The sequence below is a fragment of the Bubalus kerabau genome, chromosome 6 (genome assembly GCF_029407905.1).
Source record: "Bubalus kerabau isolate K-KA32 ecotype Philippines breed swamp buffalo chromosome 6, PCC_UOA_SB_1v2, whole genome shotgun sequence".
NCBI lineage: Eukaryota > Metazoa > Chordata > Mammalia > Artiodactyla > Bovidae > Bubalus > Bubalus kerabau.
The window spans coordinates 17405477-17430542 of NC_073629.1; the positions used below are offsets into that span (position 1 = coordinate 17405477).

Genomic DNA, 25066 nt, shown 5'->3' on the forward strand with positions numbered 1-25066 from the left:
TTCAGTCGCTCAGTCGTGTCCAACTCTTTGCGACCCCATGAATCGCAGCACGCCAGGCCTCCCTGTCCATTACCAACTCCCGGAGTTCACTCAGACTCACGTCCATCGAGTCAGTGATGCCATCCATAGTCACTCCATCATGTCTGACTTACTCTTTGCGACCCCGTGGACTGCAGCACACCAGACTTCCCTGTCCATCACCAACTCCCTGAGCTTGCTCAAACTCACGTCCATCAAGTCGGCAATGCCATTCAACCATCTCATCCTCTGTCATCCCCTTCTCCTGCCTTCAGTCTTTCCCAGCATCAGGGTCTTTTCCAATGAGTCAGTTTTTTGCATCAGGTGGCCAAAGTATTTGATGTCAAGGAATATTTGCTTGTTACAATGTCATGAGGATGTCTCCCTAAGTTTTCTTCTATGAGTTTTATAGTTTCAGGTCTATGTTTAGGTTCCCATTTGAGTTAATTTTTGTATATGGTGTAAGGTAAGGGTCCAGATTCATTCCTTTGTATATGAATATCCTGCTGCTGCTGCTGCGTCGGTTCAGTCGTGTCTGACTCTGTGCGACCCCATGGACTGCAGCCTACCAGGCTTCTCCATCCATGGGATTCTCTAGGCAAGAACACTGGAGTGGGTTGCCATTTCCTTCTCCAGTGCATGAAAGTGGAAAGTGAAAGTGAAGTGGCTCAGTCGTGTCTGACTCTTAGTGACCCCGTGGACTGCAGCCTACCAGGCTCCTCCATCCATGGAATTTCCTGGGCAACAGTACTGGAGTGGGGTGCCATTGCCTTCTCCCTATGAATATCCAGTTTTCCTAATACCATTTAAGAGACTATCACTTTCCCATTGTGTGGTGTTGATATCCTTATTGAAAATCATTCAATCAAATATGTGAGGGTGTAGTTTTGGGCTCTCCATTCTGGCCCATTGGCCTGTATGTCTGTCTTTTTGCCTGTCCATACTGTTTGGATTACTGTAGCTTTGTAATGTGTTTTGAAATCAGGATGTGTGAGGCCTCCAGCTTTATTCTTCTTTCTCAAGATTGTTTTGACTACTTGGGGTCCTTTGCGATTCCATATGAATTTTAGGATAGTTTTTTTCAATTTCTGAAAAAAAATGCCATTGGGATTTTGATAGGGATTTCATTTAATCTCTAGGTCACTTTGGATAGTATGAACATTAAACTATATTAAGCCTTCCAATCCATGAATCTGGGATGTCTTTCCCTTTATTTGTCACTTCCTTAATTTCTTTCAGCAATCTTTTGTAGTTTTCTGTGTACAAGCCTTTTGCCAAGGACATGATGTGGTAGTTCCTTAAAGCCTAAGGTGTGAGGATGCCATGAAAGATCCTGGAGGCAACTCAGAATAGAGCTCCCTTCACTGTCCCTGGTTTGTGCCTGGAGACCAACACTTTACCCATCAAGAGTTTAGAACAGCAGGTGGGAAATGAGCAGATGTGTGACCCCAGTTAGCGGCTTATTTCTAGAGGGTTCTAAGTGTAACCCTAGAGCACTGGCGATGACGCTGAGCTTCAGTGGAGGTCAGAGAAGCTTACCAACAGTCACTGCTTGAGCTCCAGGGCCTGGAGCCAGAGAGGCCCCAAAGGAACAAAAGCAGCCACTTTGAGGTCAGGCAGCTCAGCTGGAGGCCTCCCTGGGGACTGTTGGGGCCAGCAAAGGGCCAGGCTTTCTCCCTCACCCAGGAGTCAGGGACCAGATGGCGTGAGCAGGGCCTGAGCAGACCAGGGGGATGGGGCCCAGAAACAGGCTCCTGTGGGGGTTCCACAGTGGAGCTGAGAAGGGTCCCTCTGTCTGGGGTCTCACACTGGCCTGCCCTAGTATCTAAGCTATTGGGACTAAGGGGGTGGGTACCCAATAAATTGTGCCCATCAAACCCATCTGTCTCCAGGCTCGTCATTCTACAAGGCGAGAACCTGGCTTATCTTCCCACATTAGGGTAAGAACCCTAAAACCACCTGGGTCAGCTTTTGTATTTCCTATACATTTTGATTTTCTGTTCCATTTCTATTCCTAGTAAAGTCCCTTTCAGAAAACAAAGCAGTCCTTTCTGTAAGTCCAGTGTTAAAAGTTTAAAAAAACTTTTCTCATCCAAGGCTCTTGTGGTCCTCCTGGCAGCCCTATGAGACAGGAATCATAATCCACATTTTATAGATGAAGATATCGAGGCTCAGAGAAGTGACATGACTTAGTTAAAGACACATTGCTGATCTGACCAGCGGACCTGCCGCTCAGGCCCCTGCTATTCCTAACTCTGTGTGGACTGCCCAAAGGTCAGAGGCTGTGTCTGTGTCTTGGCCCCAGTGATTATGAAGCATTTAAGCCCCTTACAGGCCCTGGGTGGTGGTTGTGGTTGCTTCTGCTGAGGACACATTCATTTGTTTATTCATTTACTCATTCAGAGCATAGTACTTTGGGGTCTTCCCTGGTCCAGTTGTTAAGAATTTGAGCTTCCACTGTAAGGAGTATAAGGAGCGTGTGTTCCATCCCGGCAGTGCGGCCAAAAAAATAAATTAAAAAAATGAATATAGTATGTGCCAGGCACAGTAGATGGTGCAGTAAAAAGAGAAGGAAAAATATGTTTCCTGATTTTATGGGACTTTCAGTTTAGAGAAGACAACAAATAACCATGCAATCACACAAACAAGTGGATGATTACAAACTGAGGTCAACTGCCAAGGGATCATATTTACAGCAAAAAAAATTTTTTTTTCCTACATCAGGCCTCTTGTGGGACCTTAGTTCCTGGATCAGGGATCAAACCTGGGTCATGATAGTGAAAGCACGGAGTCCTAAACACTGGACCATAGGGAATTCCAAACACTGGACCATAGGGAATTCCAAACACTGGACCATAGGAATTCCAAACACTGGACCATAGGGAATTCCCTATAGTATTTTTAAACAAAGAAACCTGATTTAGTCTGGGAGTGGGGAGTGTCCTTGTGGAAGTGACTCTTTAGATTTAAAAGATGAGCAAAAGTTATCCAGGCAAGGGGAAGATTGTGAAAGTAAAGTTGAGGGGAAGAAGTGCTACCCAAATAGATCATCATATGCAAAGTTTCTGTGGCAGGAAGCTCCTTTTTACTGAGGGAAAGTGCGTGTGGCTAAAGCCCAATTACAAGATGAGGCTGGAGAGTTCCCTCAGGGGCATGTTCAGGATTGACAGCCACTGAATGGTTTCTTTCAGCAATGTGAGCGTGTGTGTGTGTGTGTGCGCGCGCGTGCATGCGCGCGCACTTGGGTGTGTGATGTGCCCAGATTTGCATTTTGAAAAATTTCACTTATTTTGCCACATGGAAAAGATTAAGAGAAGGGGTAAAGTAGGGGCAGGGAGACCAGTGAAGAGATACTTTAACAAATAGTTAACTGTTACTGAGTACTTACTCTATACGAGGTTTCTCTGGTGGCTCTCTGGTTTTCTCCAGTGAAGGACAAGGAAGCCTGGCCTGCTGCAGTCCATGGGGTCACAAAGAGTCAGACACAACTGGATGACTGAACAACGGGTGACTCAGTGGTTAAGAATCCATCTGCCTAATGCAGGAGATGCGGGTTTGATCCCTGGGTCAGAAAGATCCCCCAGAGAATGAAATAACACCTAATTCCCCTATTCTTTCTGGGAAATCCCGTGGACAGAGGAACCTGGTGGGCTGCAGTCCATAGCATTGCAAAGAGTTGGATTAGACACGACTTAGCAACTAAACAAACAAACGTACTCTATACAGGCACTGTTCTGAGTGTTTCACACATATTAAATCCCTAATCCCCAGAACCCAATGAAGTAAGTACTTCTGTTATCCCCATTTGACAGGTGAGGAAACCGAGGCACAGAGAAGTTGCATAACTTACCAGAGATCATACGACTGATAAGCGGTGGGGCCCAGGCAGTCTGATTTGGGAGCTTCGGCTCTCAACTATGACTGTCTCCTGACCTCCGGTAGAGAGAGTGAGCATGCAGGCTCATTTACCCCAATCAGCATGTGCTTGTTTAGTGCTCATTACCTGCCGGGCAGTATTCTATCTCTGGGGAGCTTGGAGTCTAGTCAGGTGGAGATACATGAGCAGCAAGCAAACAAGGAAATCATATGGTGTGTAAAGAAGAATAAAACAGAGATGAAGAACAGTGAGTTGTGGGGAGAGGGGTGGTGGGGAGATGTGAGAAGCAGATGCATTTGTGAGAGATTTAGAGGGTAGAATCATCAGGTCTTGATGGATTGGACATAATGGACCAGGGAGAGGCAGGTGTCCAGGAGACCGATATTTCTGACTTATGAAACCAGATGGATGGTGGTGCCATTTATTGCCACAGGGAAAACTGCAGGAGGCCTAGATTTGGGGGAGTAGGTGTGTGGATACAGCAAGTTTAGTTTTATGTAGTAATGTCAAAGGAGTCGTTGGATATACATATCAGAGTTCAGAGGAGAGGGCTGGATTGGCAGGTTGAGAAGCAGAAACATATAGACAGAAACCTAAGCTTTGGGCATGGATGAGCTTGCAAGGGGTAGAGAGTGAAATGAGAAGAGAAGAGGTTCTGTCTAAAGAGCATCTGCAATTCTGACACCAATTCCAATTTTAGAGTGTGAGTTTTCCCCCACGTCACCAAGCAGGGTGTCCTAAACTCAGCTCAATTCTGACACTTCCATCTGCCAGGAAATAGCATCAGACCTACAAGTTAGGGGTTCAGTCCTACAAAACGTCCCCCCAAACCCTCCCAGTTCAGTTACCAATCGAAAGTCTGCCTATAAGGAGAGGTTTTCACAACCCCTTCTTTCAGTACTAGAGCACAGTTCTCTTCCCCAGATAGTCACGTGGCATCTCCCGCATCTACTTAAGGTCTTTGGTCCAATGTCACTCTTCCAATAGAACCTTCCTGATCACTTTATTTAAAATTGAACCTCTCCACAGGCTGGTATACCCTCTTCCCACTGCCTGCTTTATTTTTCCTCATGGCACTCATGACCTCTAAAATTCCACGTGCTTTTACTTTTTCTTCATTGTTCATTGCAAGCACCTCAAGGGAAGATTTCATTGTCTCACTTGTTCATGACAGTGTCCCCCAGTGCCTAGCACATAATAAGTACTTAATATTTGTTGGGTTTTCCCAGGTGGCTCAGTGGTAAAGAACCTGCCTGCAAATGCAGGAGATGCAAGAGACTGGGTTCAATCCCTGGGTTGGGAAGATCCCCTGGAGAAGGAAATGGCAACCCACTCCAGTATTTTTTTTTTTCACTTTACAATATTGTATTGGTTTTGCTATACATCAACATGAATCCTCCATGGGTGTACACGTGTTCCCCCTCCTGAACCCCTCTTCCACCTCCCTCTCCATACCATCCCTCTGGGTCATCCCAGTGCACCAGCCCCGAGCATCCTGTACCATGCATCAAACCTGGACTGGCGATTCATTTCACATATGATATTATACATGTTTTAATGCCATTCTCCCAAATCATCCCACCCTTACCATCTCCCACAGAGTCCAAAAGAGTGTTCTATACATCTGTGTCTCTTTTGCTGTCTTGCATACAGGGTTATCGTTACCGTCTTACTAAATTCCATATACATGTGTTATTATACTATATTGATGTTTTTCTTTCTGGCTTACTTCACTCTATATAATAGGCTCCAGTTTCATCCACCTCATTAGAACTGATTCAAATGTATTCTTTTTAATGGCTGAGTAATACTCCATTGTGTATATGTACCACAGCTTTCTTATCCATTCATCTGCTGATGGACATCTGGATTGCTTCCATGTCCCACTCTCCAGTATTCTTGCTTGGGAAATCCCATGGACAGAGGAGCCTGGAGGGCTATAGTCCATGGGGTCACAAGGAGCCGGATACAACTGAGCACGCGCGCACACACACACACACACACACACAGTATTTGTTGAATAAGTGAACTTCCATGTGGATGACTCACAGTACATGAAACTGACCAAGCCCAACAACAAACTCTTGGTTTTCCCTCGTGATCCGTTTCCTCAACCCCACCTCCCATATTAATGGTGGGGGAGATGGTGATGGACAGGGAGGCCTGGCCTGCTGCGATTCATGGGGTCGCAAAGAGTCAGACACGACTGAGCAACTGAACTGAACTGAACTGAACCATCTGCACATGTTCAAGTCAAATCCAGAAGTCTTCCTGAGTTCTTCCTTACATCTTACTCCCCATACCTAATTGATCAACAAGTTCTTTTATTTAAAGATAAATCTCAAAATATTCACTTCTTTCTCTCCATAATGCCCTTCCCATCACCTCATTAATTTTTCAATTAAAAATTAAAAAAAATTTTCTTTTGGCCATGTGACATACAGGATCTTAGTTCCTTGACCAGGGATCAAACCCCTGCCCCATGCAATGAAAGCACAGAGTCTTAACCCCTGAACCACCACCCTTCCCATCATTTCAAAGCCATCACTATCTCCCTGTCACTGCAAGGGCCAGTCTTCTCTGCTTCCCACAAATCCTGCTTCAATTCATTCTTGAAGTAACTGCCAAGGTCATCTTTTCTCCTTCTAAAGAAATGCCCATGACCCATATCCATCAGTAGCAGCAACAAGAACAATAAATTAAGAAGCAAGGTACAGAGAAGAAAGAAAAATTAATCACTATCCCACTGTTCAGAAATGAGCATTAACCATTTGTTGAATACCATTTGGCGCTCTCTCTTATCAGTTCAGATAGCTAGAGAGACTGATAGATTACAGAAGAAAAAGTTATAAAAATGGGACCACAGTACATGTTATTTATAATAAAAGAAGATATTTTAAGTTTTGCTTGTAGATAAAAGGGACAAGCAGCAGTGGGAAAATGAACAAATTATTGAATTTCAGGTAAATTATTTTTTATTATGAGAAATATTAATGTGTAAAAGAGATAAAAAAACAACTCCTCATCACCTACCAGAAGGATGAGGAAAACAGTATATTTATGCTTACTTCCATTTCCCCCCTCCCAATCTACCAATTGCTAAGAGTTATATTAGTTAATTTTAAAATGTTGACATGTACAATATTTATATTCTGTTTTGTAACCACGATTTCCAAGGCAAGTTTAGTTTTCGTTCTATGAATTCAGCACTTACAAACAGACCTTTAAGCCTGGCTTCATTTCAGCATCCTTTATTTGAGTAATTATTTGGTTGATTGGATTTCAAAGGGCTCTTGGCTTCTGCATTTCCTGAGTTCTTTCAGCTTGAGACTTGCTGCTTGGCAGGGCATAAAATTCTCAGGTCCTACATTTTTTCTCTCTGTACCCTGTAGACATGGCTCCTCCATTTGCTGCCGATGCGAGTTCCATGGGAAAATCTCAGGCTAAACAACTTTTTCTACCTTGTCTATGGCTTACTTTCCCTTCATGGACGCTCTCTCCTTTCATATTCTTTTTCTACTATTTTAATGATGAAATATTTCATGTATATAGAAAAGTACAGAAAATAGCACAGCATCCAATCATAATCTTTTCTGAATTTAAACATTAAAAAATATTTGCTCTAGGTCCCTTAAAACAAACAAAACTTACAGATCTAGGCGAAGGCCTCCATGTGCAATCCTTTATTTCACTGACCTTCTCCACAGCTGTAGCCAGTGATGGGGAGGAAGACATTTTCCTCTGCCCTCCTAGGTTCTTCTGGCTGGTCTAAGAATTAAACTGACATGAGACCAATTAACAGGAGAAAATCAAACAGAAGTTTAATAATACGTATATGTGGAAAAGACTCAGGAAAACTGCATATTAGTATCTCACCAGAATCAAAACCCTCACTTTGAGTAACATCTTCAACTAAAGACAAAAGAGGAATTTAGGGAGCAGTGGTTTGGAACTTCAGAGGGAAGGAAGACAATTCAGTCGGAGATGGAAAAGCAAATATTTGGTAAATAAATGTTTGCTGGGCCATGACAATGGGACAGGAGTGGACTCTGATCTTGCCCTACCACACCTAGCCTAGATTCTTTGCAGATATCTTTGGTGATAGCTTTGTTTTGGCTTTTATCTAAATTCTTTAGGCAGGGCTTCCCTGGTGGCGCACTGGATAAGAATCCATCTGCCAGTGCAGGGGGACATGGATTTGATCCTTGGTTCCAGAAGATTCCACATGCCGTGGAGCAACTAAGCCCATGCGCCACAACTACTGAGTCTCTGTGCCGAAACTACTGAAGCCCAGGCACCTAAAGCCTGTTCTCTGCAAAAGGAAAAGCCACTGCAACGAGAAGCCAGGGCGCTGCAAGGAGTAGCACCCCTCTCTCCCCCACCACTGCTGGCTGCAACTAGAGAAAACCCACAAAACCCACGCAAAGCAACAAATATCCAGCTCAACCAAAAAATAAATACATATATTTTTTGGCAGCTAAGTGGGAGGTAAAAAGGTGCAAAGAGCTGGTTCATTGGAAAAGACCCTGACGCTGGGAAACATTGAAGGCAAAAGGAGAAGGGGGTGGCACAGGATGAGATGGTTAGATAGCATCACCGACTCAATGGACATGAATTTTGAACAGACTAAAGGAGATAGTGGAGGACAGAGGAGCTGGCGTGCTGCAGATCATGGGATCTCTAGTTGAACACGACCTAGTGACTGAAGAACAGCAACAAAAAAGAAAGACTTCCTGAATCTTTTTTTTTTTTTTTACTTTTATTTGCATTTATTTTTTGCAGCATTTATTCCCGGGCCATAAGTTTTTGTTTCTTCAGTTTCTTCTGGGATATCTTTTTCTTCTGTGCAACCTCCTCTTCTGGTTTAGGAACAATCTGTTCTTTTTCAGTAAGGATCATCTCAGTGTGGCAGGGAGAGCTCATGTAGGGGTTGATCCGACCATGAGCTCTGTAAGTCCTGCGCCGCATCTTGGGGGCTTTGTTCACTTGGATGTGCTCAATGACCAGAGAATCTACATCTAAGCCCTTAAGTTCAGCATTACTCTCTGCATTTTTGAGCATGTGTAGTAAAAATTCAGCACTCTTTTTGGGCCACCGACCCTGCGTCCAGCCCCACTGTTTGGCCTGCGCACTCCTACCAACTCCACCGTTGTAATGACGGAATGGTACACATTGTTTCTTTAAAGTGACATCCTTCAGATACTTGGTGGTTTTTCGGATATGCATACCCTTTATGGCCTGGGCAGTTTCACGAGTGTTCTTAAAGTGAACACGAAGATTTGAACCTCTTGATTTGCATGATTTTGTGGGGTTTTCTGGGTCAAGTGAATAGCACACCATTTTTAGGGGTCACCTCAGGCCGCTTACCGGAAAAGGAAGCAGACTTCCTGAATCTTATGTTTCTTAAAATTAAATGCATCTTCAAGCCAAGGGGACATATTTTGGGGTGGCAAAGTTTGCTCTCATACATCACCATCCCCAATTATGTGTTTATGATGCTCTTGGTTAAAAAAGATAATTTTGATCACACATATACATATTCCTAAGCAATATGTTATTTAGTATTGCATGTTCTTGCACTTTAAGTAAACAGTACCGTAATGCAGAGATTCTTTTGCAGCTTCCTCTCTTGTTTTATCCATATTGATGGAGTGATTTGTTTTCATTACTGTATCATATTTCATTGTTTAAATATGCTCTAACTTATTTCTCCATACTATTGATGAACGCTAGGGCCCTTTTCATTTTTTTCTATTAAAATTATTTTATTACCTATTAATTAAATTTTTTATTGTATTATAATAAGGAAACATAATTATAACCTGTGTAATAATGATTCTTTGGAGCCGATTGAGACTTCTTTTGCATCCTAGAGTTTATTCAATATTACAGGGTCCACATGTGTTTATTTTCTTTTTGTTGAGTGTAGAATTTTATATATACATATAGACCAATAATATGAATTTACCAATAACATCATTCAGCTTTTTTATATTTCTGTTTATTTTTTGTCTCCTTAATCAGTTTCTGAGAAGAGTGTATTACAATTTCTAACCATAATTTTCATTTATTTCTTCCAGAAGTTTTGTTAGCTGTTGCTTTATATAGTTTGAGGCTATATTACTGGTGTTTGTATGTTCATGATGTTTGTATTTTCTTGTATTATGTTCCTCTTGTTTCTTACATTTTTTCAACTTGAATTCTCTTTTATCAAACATCAAAATTACTTCCCTGATATTTCTTTAAAACAACAACAGCAAGTATTTATTTATTTATTTGGCTGCAGTCAGTCTTAGTTGGAGCATGTTGGATCTAGTTCCCTGACGGGGTGGAACCTGGGCACCCTGCGTTGGGAGCACAGAGTCCTAGCCATTGGACCACCAGAGAAGTCCCCCTGATGTTTCTTATGCTTTATATTTACCTGGTATATTTTCACCTGTTTTTTATTATTATTATTATTTTGTTGTTGTTCAGTTACTAAGTTGTGTCTGACTCTGCAACCCCATGAACTGCAGCATGGCAGGCTTCCCTGTCCTTTACTATCTCCCAGAGTTTGCTCAAACTCATGTCCATTGAGTTGGTGATGCTATCCAACCATCTCATCCTCTGTCCTCCCCTTCTCCTCCTGCCCTCAATCTATCCCAGCATCAAGGTTTTTCTCCAGTTCTTCGCATCAGGTGACCAAAGTATTGGAACTTCAGCTTTAGCGTCAGTCCTTCCAATGAATATTTGGGGTTGATTTCCTTTAAGATTGAGTGGTTTGATCTCCTTGCTGTCCAAGGGACTCTGAAGCATCATCTCCAGCACCACATTCTGTTTTTTTTTTTTTAATTTAAAATATTTTAAATTTAATGTTTTTTTTTTAACACAAAAACATTTTGTATTGGGATATAGCCAATTAACAATGTTGTGGTAGTTTCAAGTGAACAGCAAAGGGACTCAGCTATATATATATATTATATATATATACATGCAAATATTTAAAACATTTCTTTTAAATGTTTCTCTTGTATGCAACATATTGCTGAAAATAATTTTAAACCCAATCTGAGAATCTTTTAAGAAGTATGTTTCTTTTGTTCATCTTTATCACAGACACTGAAACTTCCCTGATGGCTCAGATGGTAAAGAATCTGCCTGCAATGCAGGAGACTCAGGTTCCATCCCTGGGTTGGGGAGATTCCCTGGAGAAGGGCATGGCAACCCACTCCAGTACTCTTGCCTGGAGAATTCCATGGACAGGGGAGCCTGGCGGGCTACAGTCCATGGGGTCTCAAAGAGTCATACAGGACTGAGCTGATAACACACATTACAGATATCTATATAGCATTAAGACTTATTCTGCCATTTTATTTTGATTTTTCATATAGTGTGCTTTTTCGGTCATTCCCCCCGCTCCTTTCTTTTCTTTCTTGCTTTCCAATGGATAAAGCCAACTTTCTTCTTATATTTCAAAAGTTATACCTTCTAAATTTAAAAAACATTGTGATTGCTTTAACTTAACCCTATGTTCCTCCTTGCAATAATTTCTAAGTGTATCATTCATTTTATATTTCCCTTAACAGGAAAAGTACGTTTTCACACCCTCGTATTCTTTTAATCTTGTCCTTTCCTCTCTCTCTTATCCCATCATCTTGACAGTCCCTAAAATTCAGGTTGATTCTTCTTTTGCTTAAGTCCCCAACCAAATGCTAGCTGTCTTGTCCTTCAAGTGTTTTCCCTCAGGCTGACAATAAAATTCTGTGCCAGGTCCCTTTTCTTTTTCTTTTTGTAACTATAACCTGCAGCAGCTGGAGACTCTGCTCTCCAACTAACCCTTTCATTCTCTCTCTCCCCATTGCCCTTTGGCCTTTTAAAATAATCATATTTTATTTTATTTTTTTGCCACACTACACAGGTTGTGGGATCTTAGTTCCCTGGAGTTGTCCCCTTTCCTCCCTCTCCCCTGAAGTAGAATCACAGAGTTCTAACCACTGGACTGCACTGAGGATATTTTTTAATACCCTCACATTTGATTGACTAATTTGGCTCTTTGCAAGATTTCTTTAAATATTTTAAAACATTGTGGTAACCTGCTATAAAGCACAGGAAGGTCACCTGGCACTCTGTGACGACCTAGATGGGTGGGAAGGAAGTCCGAGAGGGAGGGGATATATGTACACATATAGCTGATTCACTTCATTGTATGGCAGAAGCTAACACAACATTGTAAAGCAATTATATTCCAATAAAAAAAGAAAACTAGGGAAAAAATTTGCTATTTTGTCTTCCTGCATTTAGTGTTTCTGTTGAGGAGTCTTATGTCACTTTGATTTTTGTTCCTTTGTATTTCTTTTGAAGATATTTAGAATTTTATCTGATTTGATGTTCTTAAATTTTGATAGGAGTTTGAATTTGTTTCCCCCCTCCCTCCTCTTAGTTACCCCAGTTACCACTTAGCAAATGCCTTCAATCTGAGACCTTTAACCTTTCTCTAATTCTCAGAAATCTATTACCATATTTCTTCAGCTATATCTGCCCCCTTTTTTTCTTCTGCTCTTTGGGGAATCCTATTATTCTGATCTCACAGTTTTTACGTCATTTAGCATCTTTTGAAATATTCTGTCCCTTTAATCTTTTCATCTGCCCTCTGGGAGACTTTATTTTCTTGGGTTCCAAAATCACTGCAGATGGTGACTACAGCCATAAAATTAAAAGACGCTTGCTCCTTGGAAGAAAAGCTGTGACGAACCTAAACACCATATTAAAAAGCAGAGACATTACTTTTCTGACCAAGGTCCGTATAGTCAAAGCTATGGTTTTTCCAGTAGTCATGGATGGATGGATGTGAGTTGGACCATAAAGAAGGGTGGGCTCCAAAGAATTGATGCTTTTGAACTGTGGTGTTGGAGAAGACGCTTGAGAGTCCCTTGGACTGCAAGGAGATCCAAACAGTCAATCCTAAAGGAAATCAGTCCTGAATATCCATTTGAAGGACTGATGCTGAAGCTGAAACTCCAATACTTTGGCTAACTGATGTGAAGAACTGACTCATTGGAAAAGACCCTGATGCTGAGAAAGATTGAAAGCCGGAGAAGGGGACAACAGAAGATGAGATGGTTGGATGGCATTACCAACTCAATGAACATGAGTGTGAGCAAGCTCTGGGAGTTGGTGATGGACAGGGAAGCCTGGCGTGCTGCAGTTCATGGAGTCGCAAAGAGTCGGACACAACTGAGCATCTGAAATGAACTGAACTGAACTGGGAGATTTCTTCAGCCTGATCTCCCAGTTCACCCATTTGTTCTCCAGCTGTGTCTATCCTTTATTTTTTCCCCAATTGTCATGCTTTTAATGTCAATGAATATGTCTTTTATATTGAATAAGTCTACTCTGTTATTTTTTTATGGCTTCTTATTTTTTATTTCTATCATTTGTTCTTTATATTTTGAGGAAATTTTTATCTTATTTTAACCTCTTGGTTCATCAAGTTCAACATTTTTGCTCCAAACAGTTTAGGTTGCTCTTTTTTCTATGTCATTATAATAGTTAATCACTTAAGGTTCTGATTATTTTGGCTTGCAGGTATATGTTTCCTGGGCTGGGGTGGGATTTGTTCTCAGTCATCGTGTCTGCTGATGGTGTTGGGCCCCTCAGCCAAAGACACCAGAGAACTAGGGTCACTATTTTCTTTGCTGCCCCTCTACTAGGCAGCACTGTGGGGAGGGATATACCTCCAAACTTTAACTTTAAACTCTGGGAAGCGGCAGTCTCTTTCATCCTCCAGCTCTGGGGATTTACAGGAGGAGGAGGCTTGGCTGCCTTAGGTCAGCCCACACCTGTTTTCATCAGCTTCTTATCTTGACAGGGCTTTTATGTTGCCCTGTTTGTAGTCAGCTGCCAAGAGTTCTTGTCTTTCCATGGAGGCAATCATCTTATTATCATTTTTCTAATCCTGAGATCTTAAGAAAAATGGTCATAATCTTCAATTTAATGTTGAGTAAGGTGGTGAGGCAATGGCACCCCACTCCAGTACTCTTGCCTGGAAAATCCCATGGATGGAGGAGCCTGGTAGGCTGCTGTCTATGGGGTTGCGAAGAGTTGGACATGACTGAGCGACTTCACTTTCACTTTTCACTTTCATGCACTGGAGGAGGAAATGGCAACCCACTCCAGTATTCTTGCCTGGAAAATCCCAGGGACGGTGGAGCCTGGTGGGCTGCCGTCTATGGGGTCGCACAGAGTTGGACTCGACTGAAGCGACTTAACAGCAGGAGCAGCAGCAGCAAGGTGGTAACAGTGGGAACCCTTTCCTTGTTCTTGACTTTTATAAGAATAATTTAAAGCATTCATTTACTATTGAGAATGAAATTGCAGTAGGTTTTTGATAGATGCTCTTTGTTAGTTAAGATATTTCTTTCCATTCTTAGATCACTAAGAGTTTTTATTATGAATGAGTATTGAATTTATTCTGGCATCTGTTGAAATAATCATATAATTTTAATTTTTAACCTATTAATGAGGTAGCTTACATTAATACAGTTAAAACCATCTCTGCATTCATGGCATTGACCCAACTTTTAATCATGATGCATTTTTCCTAACTGTAATGCTGGATTCCATTTGCTAATAGTTTATTTAGGATTCTGCATTTGTAAGCATAATTGAGATTGATTTCTAATTTTCCTGTCTCATATGGTACATTTCTGGTGCTAGCATCTAGGGTGATCTACTTAGTCTACAGATTTGGCTGTGTAACGAATACCAAAAATAGCAGAGGCAAGGAGGAGGCAGAAATTGATTTGTTTATCTTGTACTATCTGGAGATTTATGGTGTAGGGCTGGTTTGGTGGTTCTGCTCAGCTGTCTCTGGTTTGTATGGTTCAAATGGCACATCTTTATTTTAAGCAGCAGTGAAGGAACGATGGCATGTTCTCTGCTATTAAGGGCATGAATCAGAACTTACATATATCAAACAAACAAACAAACAAAAGTTTCGCATATCACTGTTACTGGCCGGAGTTGGGACCAAATCCAGGTTCAGCTCAGAAGTCAATGTTTGAGAGACAAGGGTTGATGGGAAAAGACAGATGCTTTTATTCAGGAAGTCGGCAACCTGGAAAGATGGATGAGTGTTACCCAAACCATCTCTCAGCTGCCAGTTAGGTGGAAAAGCATTTTACAGGGAAAAACCGGGAACTTTCAGGGTTGTGCAGGCAGGAGTTACATGCAGAACAGCACAGTCAGCTCTGACCAGCATCTCAAAACCGGCCATACAGTGACCTGGTCAGTATCATCTGTAATCTACAGCTCCAGGATTGATTTGTTCACATTTCCTTGAGGCCCATTTCTGACATTAGACAAGCTGTAGATATCAGTACTGCTCAAGATGGAGCAGCTTATATCAAGGCTACAGTTTGGTCGTCATGCAGCTAGCCGTTTCCTTCTGGTGATGGTTTTAGTATTCACAAAACAATTCAGGAATTTGTGCTGGACACTGGTTTCCATGTCTTTCAGGAGAAGCTAGGATTTCTGGGACTGCCAGATGGCTGACCTGTTGTTTAAATTGTTACTGGTTCTCCTGGCCCAGCTTCTATCTTTTGTTACTATATATTCACATTCTTTCAATCCTTGAGGCTTGAGCTGGCTTTTTGTGACTCATGGAATGCCTGGGAGACCAAAGGTTTCCTATGAAGAAGCAGCAAGTGGAGGGCATGGATGGTGGGGTGGGGTTTGCCCCGGGAAGGCCCCACAGTTTCCTGCTCTGTTTCATCACTTTTATCTACTTCTCTTGGCCAGAGCTTAGTCATGTGGCAGGGAGGACTGGGGACTGTGGCCTTTACTTGAACTTAAAAGTAAGCGTTCTTTTGCTACAAGAGATAAGAGGAGAGTAAGTAATGGGACAACCAGCAGTCTTTACCTCAGAGACTATTTTGTATCTGCCTCATAAAGTCTGGTGCTGCTGCTGCTAAGTCGCTTCAGTCGTGTCCGACTCTGTGCGACCCCACAGATGGCAGCCCACCAGGCTCCACCGTCCCTGGGATTCTCCAGGCAAGAACACTGGAGTGGGGTGCCATTTCCTTCCCCAATGCATGAAAGGGAAAAGGGAAAATGACATGACTCTTAGCGACCCCATGGACTGCAGCCTACTAGACTCCTCCATCCATGGGATTTTCCAGGCAAGAGTACTGGAGTGGGGTGCCGGTGCCTTCTCCGCATAAAGTAAGCTAGGCACTATTTTCTCTTTTTCTGTTTTCTGGAAATATAAGTTTTGTATAAGACTTTTTTTTCTTGGCTGTTTGGTAAACTTCGGCAAAAATCATCAGGATCTGTTTTATTTTTATCTTTGTTGTGTGAATTTATACTAGTGATCAATTTCTTTGATAGTTACAGGGTTTCAGTCTTCTTAGTCCATGTTGATGAATTATATATATATATATATATATATATATATTTCTCCCCTGCAAAACTGCCTATTTTATGTAATTTTTCAAATGTCACGCTCAGTTTTATCCGGGGAAATCCTGGTTGATCTGTTTTAAGAGTTTGGGCCTTCAAAATAATTTTGCATTTATTGAGTACCCCAGGCCATCACCCGTTTAGCACCACATTTTATGCTAACTTTTTACTTCCAGATTTTCTGAACCATGCCAGCCCCGTAAACTAAAACCCCAAATCTGCACAAAGGCAGACCCAAGGTTAAAATTTCTCTAGGAAAACTATTTTTCCCCATCTAGAGTCCAGGTCAAGCTATAGGAGCTTCCTTGTAATCTCATTTTGCTGGTGGGAGATTTTCCTTTCAGGCCATTCTTTCATGAAGGAAGCAGTTCTTTGAGGGTCTTGCTTCGTGTAAGGGGCTTTCCAATCCCCAGCTACTTGCAGATAAAAGACTCATTTCTTCTCAACTGGTCCCTAAAAACTGAAGCCCTTTGTTTCTGAGACTAGAAACCACCCCTTCCCAAGGACAGCTGTAGCATTAACTCATGCTCACTCCTTATAGTTTCTTCTTTGCTTTGGGCCTCTGAAAATTTGCTTTCTTGTGAGCTTAGCTATGAATTAGGAAAAGTACGAAGGCTACATCTCAATCAGAGGGAAGTAGAAGTCTGATTCTTTTTTATTTCTTCCTTTTTTAAATTGAAGTATAGTTAATTCACAGTGTTGTGTTGGTTTCAAGTGTCAGCAGTGATTCAGTTATACGCACACATTCCACACATGCTTTTTCAGATTCTTTACCATCAGTATAGACTATTATAAGACACTGAGTATAGTTCTTTGTGCATACAGTAGATCCTTGTTGTTTACTTCTTCTGTATGCAGGAGTGTGTATATACTTATCTGAGATTTTTCTGTTTCCCGAGGGAGGATTACATTGCTATAAACGTCTCTCTCAGAACTGCTTTGCTGGGCCTCGTGGGTTTTGGATTGCTGTGCTTTCGTTGTCATTTGCCTCTATTTACTTTTTGATTGCCTCTTTGATTTCTTCAGAGGTCCATTGGTATTTGCTAACATATTGTTTAGCCTCTACGTATTTGTGTTTTTTCCAGTTTTTTTTCCTTGTAATTGATTTCTGAGCTCATAACCTTGTGCTTGGAAAAGATGCTTGATATCATTTCAATTTTCTTGAATTTACTGAGGCTTGACTTGTGGCCCAATATGTGATCTATCCTGGAGAATATTCCGTATGCACTGAGAAAAAAGTGTATTCTGCTGGTTTTGGATGGAATGTCCTATAAGTAGTGCGTATGTGTTAATCCCAACCTCTTAATTTGTTATCCCCCATTCGCTTTGGTAACCATAAGTTTGTTTTCTAGGTCTGAGTCTATTTCTGTTTTGTAAATAAGTTCACTTACATCATTTTTAAATTTTATTAAACATTTTTGATTAGTTAATTTTTTGGCCTCACTGCGCGGCATGTGGGATTTCAGTAACCAACCGTGGGATTGAAGCCATATGCCCTGCATTGGAAGCTCAGAGTCTTAATTACTGGACTGCCAAGGAAGTCCCTGTATCACTTTTTGAGATTCCACGTATTAAGTGATATCATATAATATTTGTTTTTGTCTGACTTACTTCGCTCAGTTTAATAATCTCTGGTCTGTCTGTATTGCTGTATACTCTGCCATTTTTCATCGAGAGTGCCCCAGAGTCATGTTTAAGAATGAAGTTAGATTATGCCACCCTATTACTTAAAATCCTTCCCTGGTGTCCTATTAGAATAAAATCCGTAACTCCTTACACTGGCCTACAAGGCTCTGTATGACTTGACCCCCTTCTGACTTCTGCAGCTCCAGCTTGTGCTATTCTCTGCCTCGCCATCCATGCCCCATCCACACTGGTCTTCATGTGCTTCTTTCACACCCCAAATTTCCTCCCATCTCTGGGTCAATGCCTGGAATGCTCATCCTCCACTCCCTTTGGGGGAACTCCTCATCCCTCAGGAGGCCCTTCCTGACCACCCTGCCCAGGTGATGATTCTCTCTCATTGCATCCACTGGTTTTCATGCATAGCTCTTACTATAACTTGTAATTTATGTTTACTTGCTGTCATCCTCACTTGATTACATGCCCCACCAGTGTAAGGAATGTGTCTGTTTTTTTTTCACCAGTGTATCCCCAGGGCCTGCTGCGATGTTACTACCTAATTAACATTTGTTGAGTGTATGAATGAGGAATGAAATGGAGAGCTGTACCCTTGAGAGCCACACTGAGGAGTTTATTTATTTATTAAAAAAAGTTTTTATTTTATATTGGAGTATAGCAAATTCACAATGTTTTGAGAGTTTTAGGTGCATAGCAAAGCAATTCAGTCGCACATATACTTGTATCCATTCTCCCCCAAACTCCCCTCCTATTGAGGCTGCCACATAACATTGAACAGATTTTCCTATGCTACACAGTGGGTCTTTGTTGATGATCCATTTTCTTTCTTTTTTTTTTTTTTTGATGATCCATTTTCAATACAGCAGTGTGTACATGTAGGTCCCAAACTCCCTAACTATCCCTTCCCCCATCCTTCTTCCCTGTTAACTGCAGGATTGTTCTCTAAGTCTGTGAGTCTGCTTCTGTTTTGTAAATAAGTTCATTTATATAATTTCTTTTTAGATTCTTCATACACAGTGAAGAGTTTAAATGATATGATGGTCAGTGAAGAGATCCAGAAGTTTCTTGAGTAAGGGAGGGATAGATCGGATAGCTATGATCAGAATGAATGAAGGGAGGGGCTGTGGTCCAGGAAGAGACTGGTCAGGAGGTTGCTCTCCCAGGGCAGCTGGGGTGAGGCTGTAGCTACAGGCACAGAGAGGAAGAGGTGGCCAGGTGAGGTTCCCAGGAAAACCCGGCAGCACTTGGTCTGAGCTCAGTGAGGACCTGGGCTGGCGAGGCTGCCTGGCTGGGTCTGGGGTTTCTACAGAAGAAGGCAGAGTGATGCCCATTAGATGACCAGGGGAGCAGTGAGAGCCTGAGACTCTCAGGGGAGGGTGGGGCGGCCTGAATGCAGATTCACACTCTTTCAAGTTGGTAAAGAATCTGCCTGCAATGCAGGAGAACCGGGTTTGATTCCTGGGTTGGGAAGATCCCCTGGAGAAGGAAATGGCAACCCACTCCAGTATTCTTGCCTGGAGAATCCCATGCACAGAGGAGCCTGGTGGGCTACAGTCCATGGGGGTCACAAGACTCAGACATGACTGAGCAACTAAACCACCACCAAAGTGAAAGGATGATGATGCTGTGAGAAAGAGGGGGAGAAAGAAAGGAGGTGGAGGGAAGCAAGCAAGGGAGAAAAGGGTAGAACACTAATGTCAGCCACCAGCAGAGACAGGGAGAAGAGCAACCAGGGAAGTGACTAGAGAAGAAACTTCGGGTGAAGGAGAGGCAGGGAGTTGGGGTGATTGAGGAGTGGTGCTCGGCAGCCAGGCCAACCTGCGTTTCAGTCCTGGCTCTATGCTTAATCCCCTGAGCTTCTGTTTCCTGATCTATTAATCACAGACATTCCCCACATTACAGGGTGATTGGGAGGATTAAATTAGATAATGTTGGTATAGTGCTTGGAACAATGTTTACACAGAGTAAACACTCAGTATCTGTGAGTTTCTCCCCTCCTGCTTGACTGCTGCCCTCTTTCTGGTTTAGAAGCAGATGTTTATCAAGTCAGAAGCTGGGCAGGTTTAAAAAGTCTTTATTACTTAACTCAAGGATGAACTTGTTCCGAGAGACTAATTCTTGTGAATTCTTATGACTGTGTGATGAACGCAAACATTCCAGAAACCAGCTCCATTTCTTACCAGAAGGGAAGTTTCTGTGAGAATCCAAATAAAGACCAGAGGTTGGTTGCTGAATAAACAGTCAGGAGAACTAGAGGTGGATGATCTTAACATCCTGAGTAACCTGGGATGATGATGTGTGTGACTCCCCTCATGTAGGGAATCTATTTCCTTATCCATGACATGGGGTTCGAGGAGGCATTGAGCCAGATTAGCCTTGGTTGTCACCAAACTGCTATATGTGATGCTGGTCCTAGATGTTTTACCAATTATTTGGACAAAATATGTTCATTTCCAAGCTAGGAGAATGAATGAAGAAAACGAGCAGACTTTCCTCAATTTTAAGATTTTCTTTATTATTTTTATATTCAGTTCAGTTCAGTTCAGTCGCTCAGTCATATCCAACTCTTTGCAACCCCATGAATTGCAGCATGCCAGGCCTCCCTGTCCATCACCAACTCCCTGAGTTCACCCAAACTCACGTCCATCGAGTTGGTGATGCCATCTAGCCATCTCATCCTCTGTCGTCCCCTTCTCCTCCTGCCCCCAATCCCTCCCAGCATCAGAGTCTTTTCCAATGAGTCAACTCTTCGCATGAGGTGGCCAAAGTACTGGAGTTTCAGCTTTAGCATTAGTCCTTCCAATGAACACCCAGGACTGATCTCTATTAGAATGGACTGGTTGGATCTCCTTGCAGTCCAAGGGACTCTCAAGAGTCTTCTCCAACACCACAGTTCAAAAGCATCAATTCTTCCGCGCTCAGCTTTCTTCACAGTCCAACTCTCACATCCATACATGACCACTGGAAAAACCATAGCCTTGACTAGACAGACCTTTGTTGACAAAGTAATGTCTCTGCTTTTTAATATGCTATCTAGGTTGGTCATAACTTTCCTTCCAAGGAGTAAGTGTCTTTTAATTTCTTGGCTGCAATCACCATCTGCAGTGATTTTGGATCCCCGAAAAATCAAGTCTGACACTGTTTCCACTGTTTCCCCATCTATTTCCCATGAAGTGATGGGACCAGATGTCATGATCTTAGTTTTATATTAAAAAGTGTTAATACCTGATACTGTGGGTGCATGCTCAGTCATGTCTGACTCTTCCCACCAGGCTCCTCTGTCCATGGGGATTCTCCAGGCAAGGATACAGGAGTGGGTTGCCATTTCCTTCTCTAGGGGATCTTTCTGACCCAGGGATCAAACCTGCGTCTTCTGTGTCTCTGGCATTGACAGGTGGGTTCTTTACCATTGAGCCACCTGGGAAATCCCTGAGATTAGCAGAAGACAAGATAAGGGCTCAAAAAAATGTATAAATATTGATAGGGAAACTAGAAGTAGACTCTGGTCCTTGAGTTTCAGTGGATGTGTGGGGCTTGATCCTGGTTTCATGTTGCTGACGTGTCAGACGACCCCATCTGGGCAACGACATTGCGTCTAACTGTATATCCTGGTTTCCGCTTTTACTGTTGTATCTAGTAACATTCACTGAGTGCTCGCTGGGACTCTACATGTGTTATCTCACTTGATCTCTCTGGTAGATGATAGTGTCCTCATGTTACAGGAGTGACAGGAACCTCCTGATTCCCAGCGGGGGTTAAGTCATGTTTGTAAGGTCACAGGTGAGTGTAGTGACTGAGGTAACTTGCTTCCTCCACTTGGAGAGAGATCCTTGATGGTAGGCTGGGAACCTTACCCACGCTGGCCGTTTATAACACCCTGCGTCCCTGGAAACAGGGATTGGTCAACAGCTGAGTACGTGAGCCCAGTGGGGCCAATCAAGGCTCTTCCTGGGATATGTGAACCCTGGGTTTACAAAGCTGGAACAGTCTGTGGCTACATTCCTTGATATATAGAGAGACCTTGTTACAGTAAGAGTGAAGCCAACGTGCAGAGAGACAGTGATGAGAGAAGGATAGACAAATAGATGGATGGTCTTAAGTTCTGGGTCCCGGGGCTGTGGTTCATTGACCTGTAAATTATCACAGTGACCTTACCAGTTATGTAACATAGTATATCCCCTTTTTTGTTCAGCGAGCTTGCCTTGAACTGCCATCTCTTATGGCTGAAAGATTTTGATCAATGGAGCTAGAATACAGTGGAGTTAAGATTCAATCTCAAACACCAATGTCTTAACTTCTTTGCTACAACCATTTCCTAGTATTATACGTTGATCTCTTAGAACAACTCTCTTTAAACCACTTCCTCATGAGCAATACCCTATGGTTTTAAAAATCACTACTCACCTTCCTGAGTTATCTTCCTTTTTCTGAAACTGCTTTTAGCTCCTTTCTGAGATTTCAGAAGTTCCTAGATTTATCAGAACACAACAGAATGCATCTCTCAAGCTGAGTGTTTCTGGGAAGAATGTTAATCACTCCCCTTTGTGTTGATTCCGGTTGGCACCAGTTTCACCAAGTGATATTTTCCATCTGTGGCCCCATCTTCTAGCAAATGACAGAACCCCACCTCAGACCTAGGTCTGTCTGACACCCAGGCCTGAGTGCTTGCCAGCAGGACAGCCAGAATCTAGGCCCCCGAGTCAGGCATCGGACCGTAGCAACTTACAGGCCCCTGTACTCTGACCTTGTAAGGAGCTGCGGGCCAGAGAGGCAAGTCCAGCAGTGCGGGGGAATGGCCTGGAAGGCGCCTGTGCCCCTGGGAGCCCTCTCTCATGAGGACACCAATGAGGGTGAGGGCGGCTGGAGGTGGGCGGGTGCAAAGAGTGGTTTGTTCCTGGCCAGACCCCTGAGGAATGAGGAATAAAAGGTGTACATGCAGTAGAAGGGCCAAGACGGAGGAGACCTAAGTACTGGGGTTTCTGAGGGTACTAGTTGTTCACAGCCCACTCCTTTTTGAGTTTTGAGGAAATGGACCAGAGAATATAATTTAGAACTGGAGCCCAAAGCCCTTTAAGTTCCTCTCCTGCTGCTTCTTGAGTTGACCTTCCCCATCTCATCACAGAGGGCAGCTGCCCTCCTGCCCCTGCCCCTGGGGGTAGTGTGGTCACCAGGGAGGTGAGGACAGGATAGGGCTGGCTGGTGGAGAAAGAGAGCAGCAGGCTAGGAGCGTGGCCTCTTCTAGCAGAGCTGGGAAGCGTGGACCGGCCCCTCCCTCTGAAGAGCCCTTCTGAGGAGTGGGCTGTTAAGTTGCCCCCTCCCCCAAACTGGCGTTGGTAAGAAGGCGGCTTCTGGTGACACTGGAGACAGCTGGATTTGTAGGATGGTAGAAAGTCAGCTTTTATTTGTTTATTTGCCTGAGCCTTGCAGCTTATAGTATCTTAGTTCCCTGACCAGGGATCAAACCCAAGCCCCTGGCAGCAAGAGTGCTGAGTCCTAAACAGTGGACCACCAGGGAATTCCTGCAAGTCAGCTTTGAGAAGGTTCAGGGATGGGGGTAGAGGATTTAGAGTCTTGGAAATGTGGGGTCAAAAGAAGGAGAAAGGGTGGTGGCAACGAGGGACTGTGCTTGTGCCTCCTTCTGGCCATTCACGGGACACTTGCTCCGTGTCAAACACCGGGGATCCTAGGAGATGACCATACTCAGCATCCAGGTCCCAGCAGCCTGGTCTAGTTGGGGAAGACACATAAATAAATGGCCACAACTACACGTAAAATGTGCTGTTACAGGGCAATTGGCAAAGGGCTGCAGAAATACGTAGGAGGGACACCTAACTTAAGCCAACACCCGGCTCTGTGTGTGTGCGCACGTGAACACACATGTACACGCACGTGTTCTAGTATTTGAGGGGGCTGGGGAGTAGATCCAGGGATGCTGCACAGAGGAGTTGATCTTTGAGCTAAATTTAAAGGGTGAGTAGGAAGAACTGTACAAAAAAGATCTTCATGACCCAGATAAGCACGATGGTGTGATCACTCACTCACAGCCAGACATCCTGGAGTGTGAAGTCAAGTGGTCCTTAGGAAGCATCACTACAAACAAAGCTAGTGGAGGTGATGGAATTCCAGTTGGGCTATTTCAAATCTTAAAAGATGATGCTGTGAAAATGCTGCACACAATATGCCAGCAAATTTGGAAAACTCAGCAGTGGCCACAGGACTGGAAAAGGTTTTCATTCCAGTCCCAAAGAAAGGCAATGCCAAAGAATGTTCAAGCTACCACACAATTGCACTCATCTCACACGCTAGCAAAGTAATGCTCAAAATTCTCCAGCCAGGGTTCAACAGTACATGAACTGTGAACTTGCAGATGTTCAAGCTGGATTTATAAAAGGCAGAGGAACCAGAGATCAAATTGCCAACATCTGTTGGATTATCAAAAGAGAGTTGCAGAAAAACACCTACATCTGCTTTATTGACTATGCCAAAGACTTTGACTGGGTGGATCACAACAAACTGTGGAAAATTGTTCAAGAAACAGGAATAGCAGATCACCTGACCTGCGTCCTGAGAAATCTGTATGCAGGTCAAGAAGCAACAGTTAGAACTGGATATGAAACAACAGACTGGCTCCAAATCTGGAAAGGAGTATGTCAAGGCTATATATTGTCACCTGTTTATTTAATTTATATGCAGAATACATCATGCGAAATGCTGGGCTGGAAGAAGCACAAGCTGGAGTCAAGATGGCCAGGAGAAATATCGATAACCTCAGATATGCAGATGATACCACCCTTATGCAGAAAGTGAAGAAGAACTAAAGAGCCTCTTGATAAAAGTGAACGAGGAGAGTGAAAAAGTTGGCTTAAAACTCAACATTCAGAAAACTAGGATCATAACATTTGGTCCCATCACTTCATGGGAAATACATGGGAAAACAGTGGAAACAGTGGCTGACTTTATTTTTGGGGGCTCCAAAATCACCGCAGATGGTGACTGTAGCCATGAAATTAAAAGACACTTACTCCTTGGAAGGAAAGCTATGACCAACCTAGACAGCATATTAAAATGCAGAGACATTACTTTGCCAACATA

General features: G+C 42.9%; 2 protein-coding genes across 2 annotated transcripts in view; one reads left to right on the top strand and one right to left on the bottom strand.

Moving 5' to 3' along the window:
* The window catches only part of S100A2 (S100 calcium binding protein A2), a 41963-nt gene that overhangs the window by 7438 nt on the left and 9459 nt on the right, over positions 1–25066 (top strand). The gene's annotated exons all lie outside the window — the stretch shown is intronic.
* LOC129654719 (60S ribosomal protein L17-like) lies at positions 8640–9273 on the bottom strand. Its single transcript, XM_055584239.1, has one exon. The coding sequence runs from the start codon at positions 9233–9235 to the stop codon at positions 8681–8683; it is 555 nt and encodes a 184-aa protein (XP_055440214.1). The 5' UTR covers positions 9236–9273; the 3' UTR covers positions 8640–8680.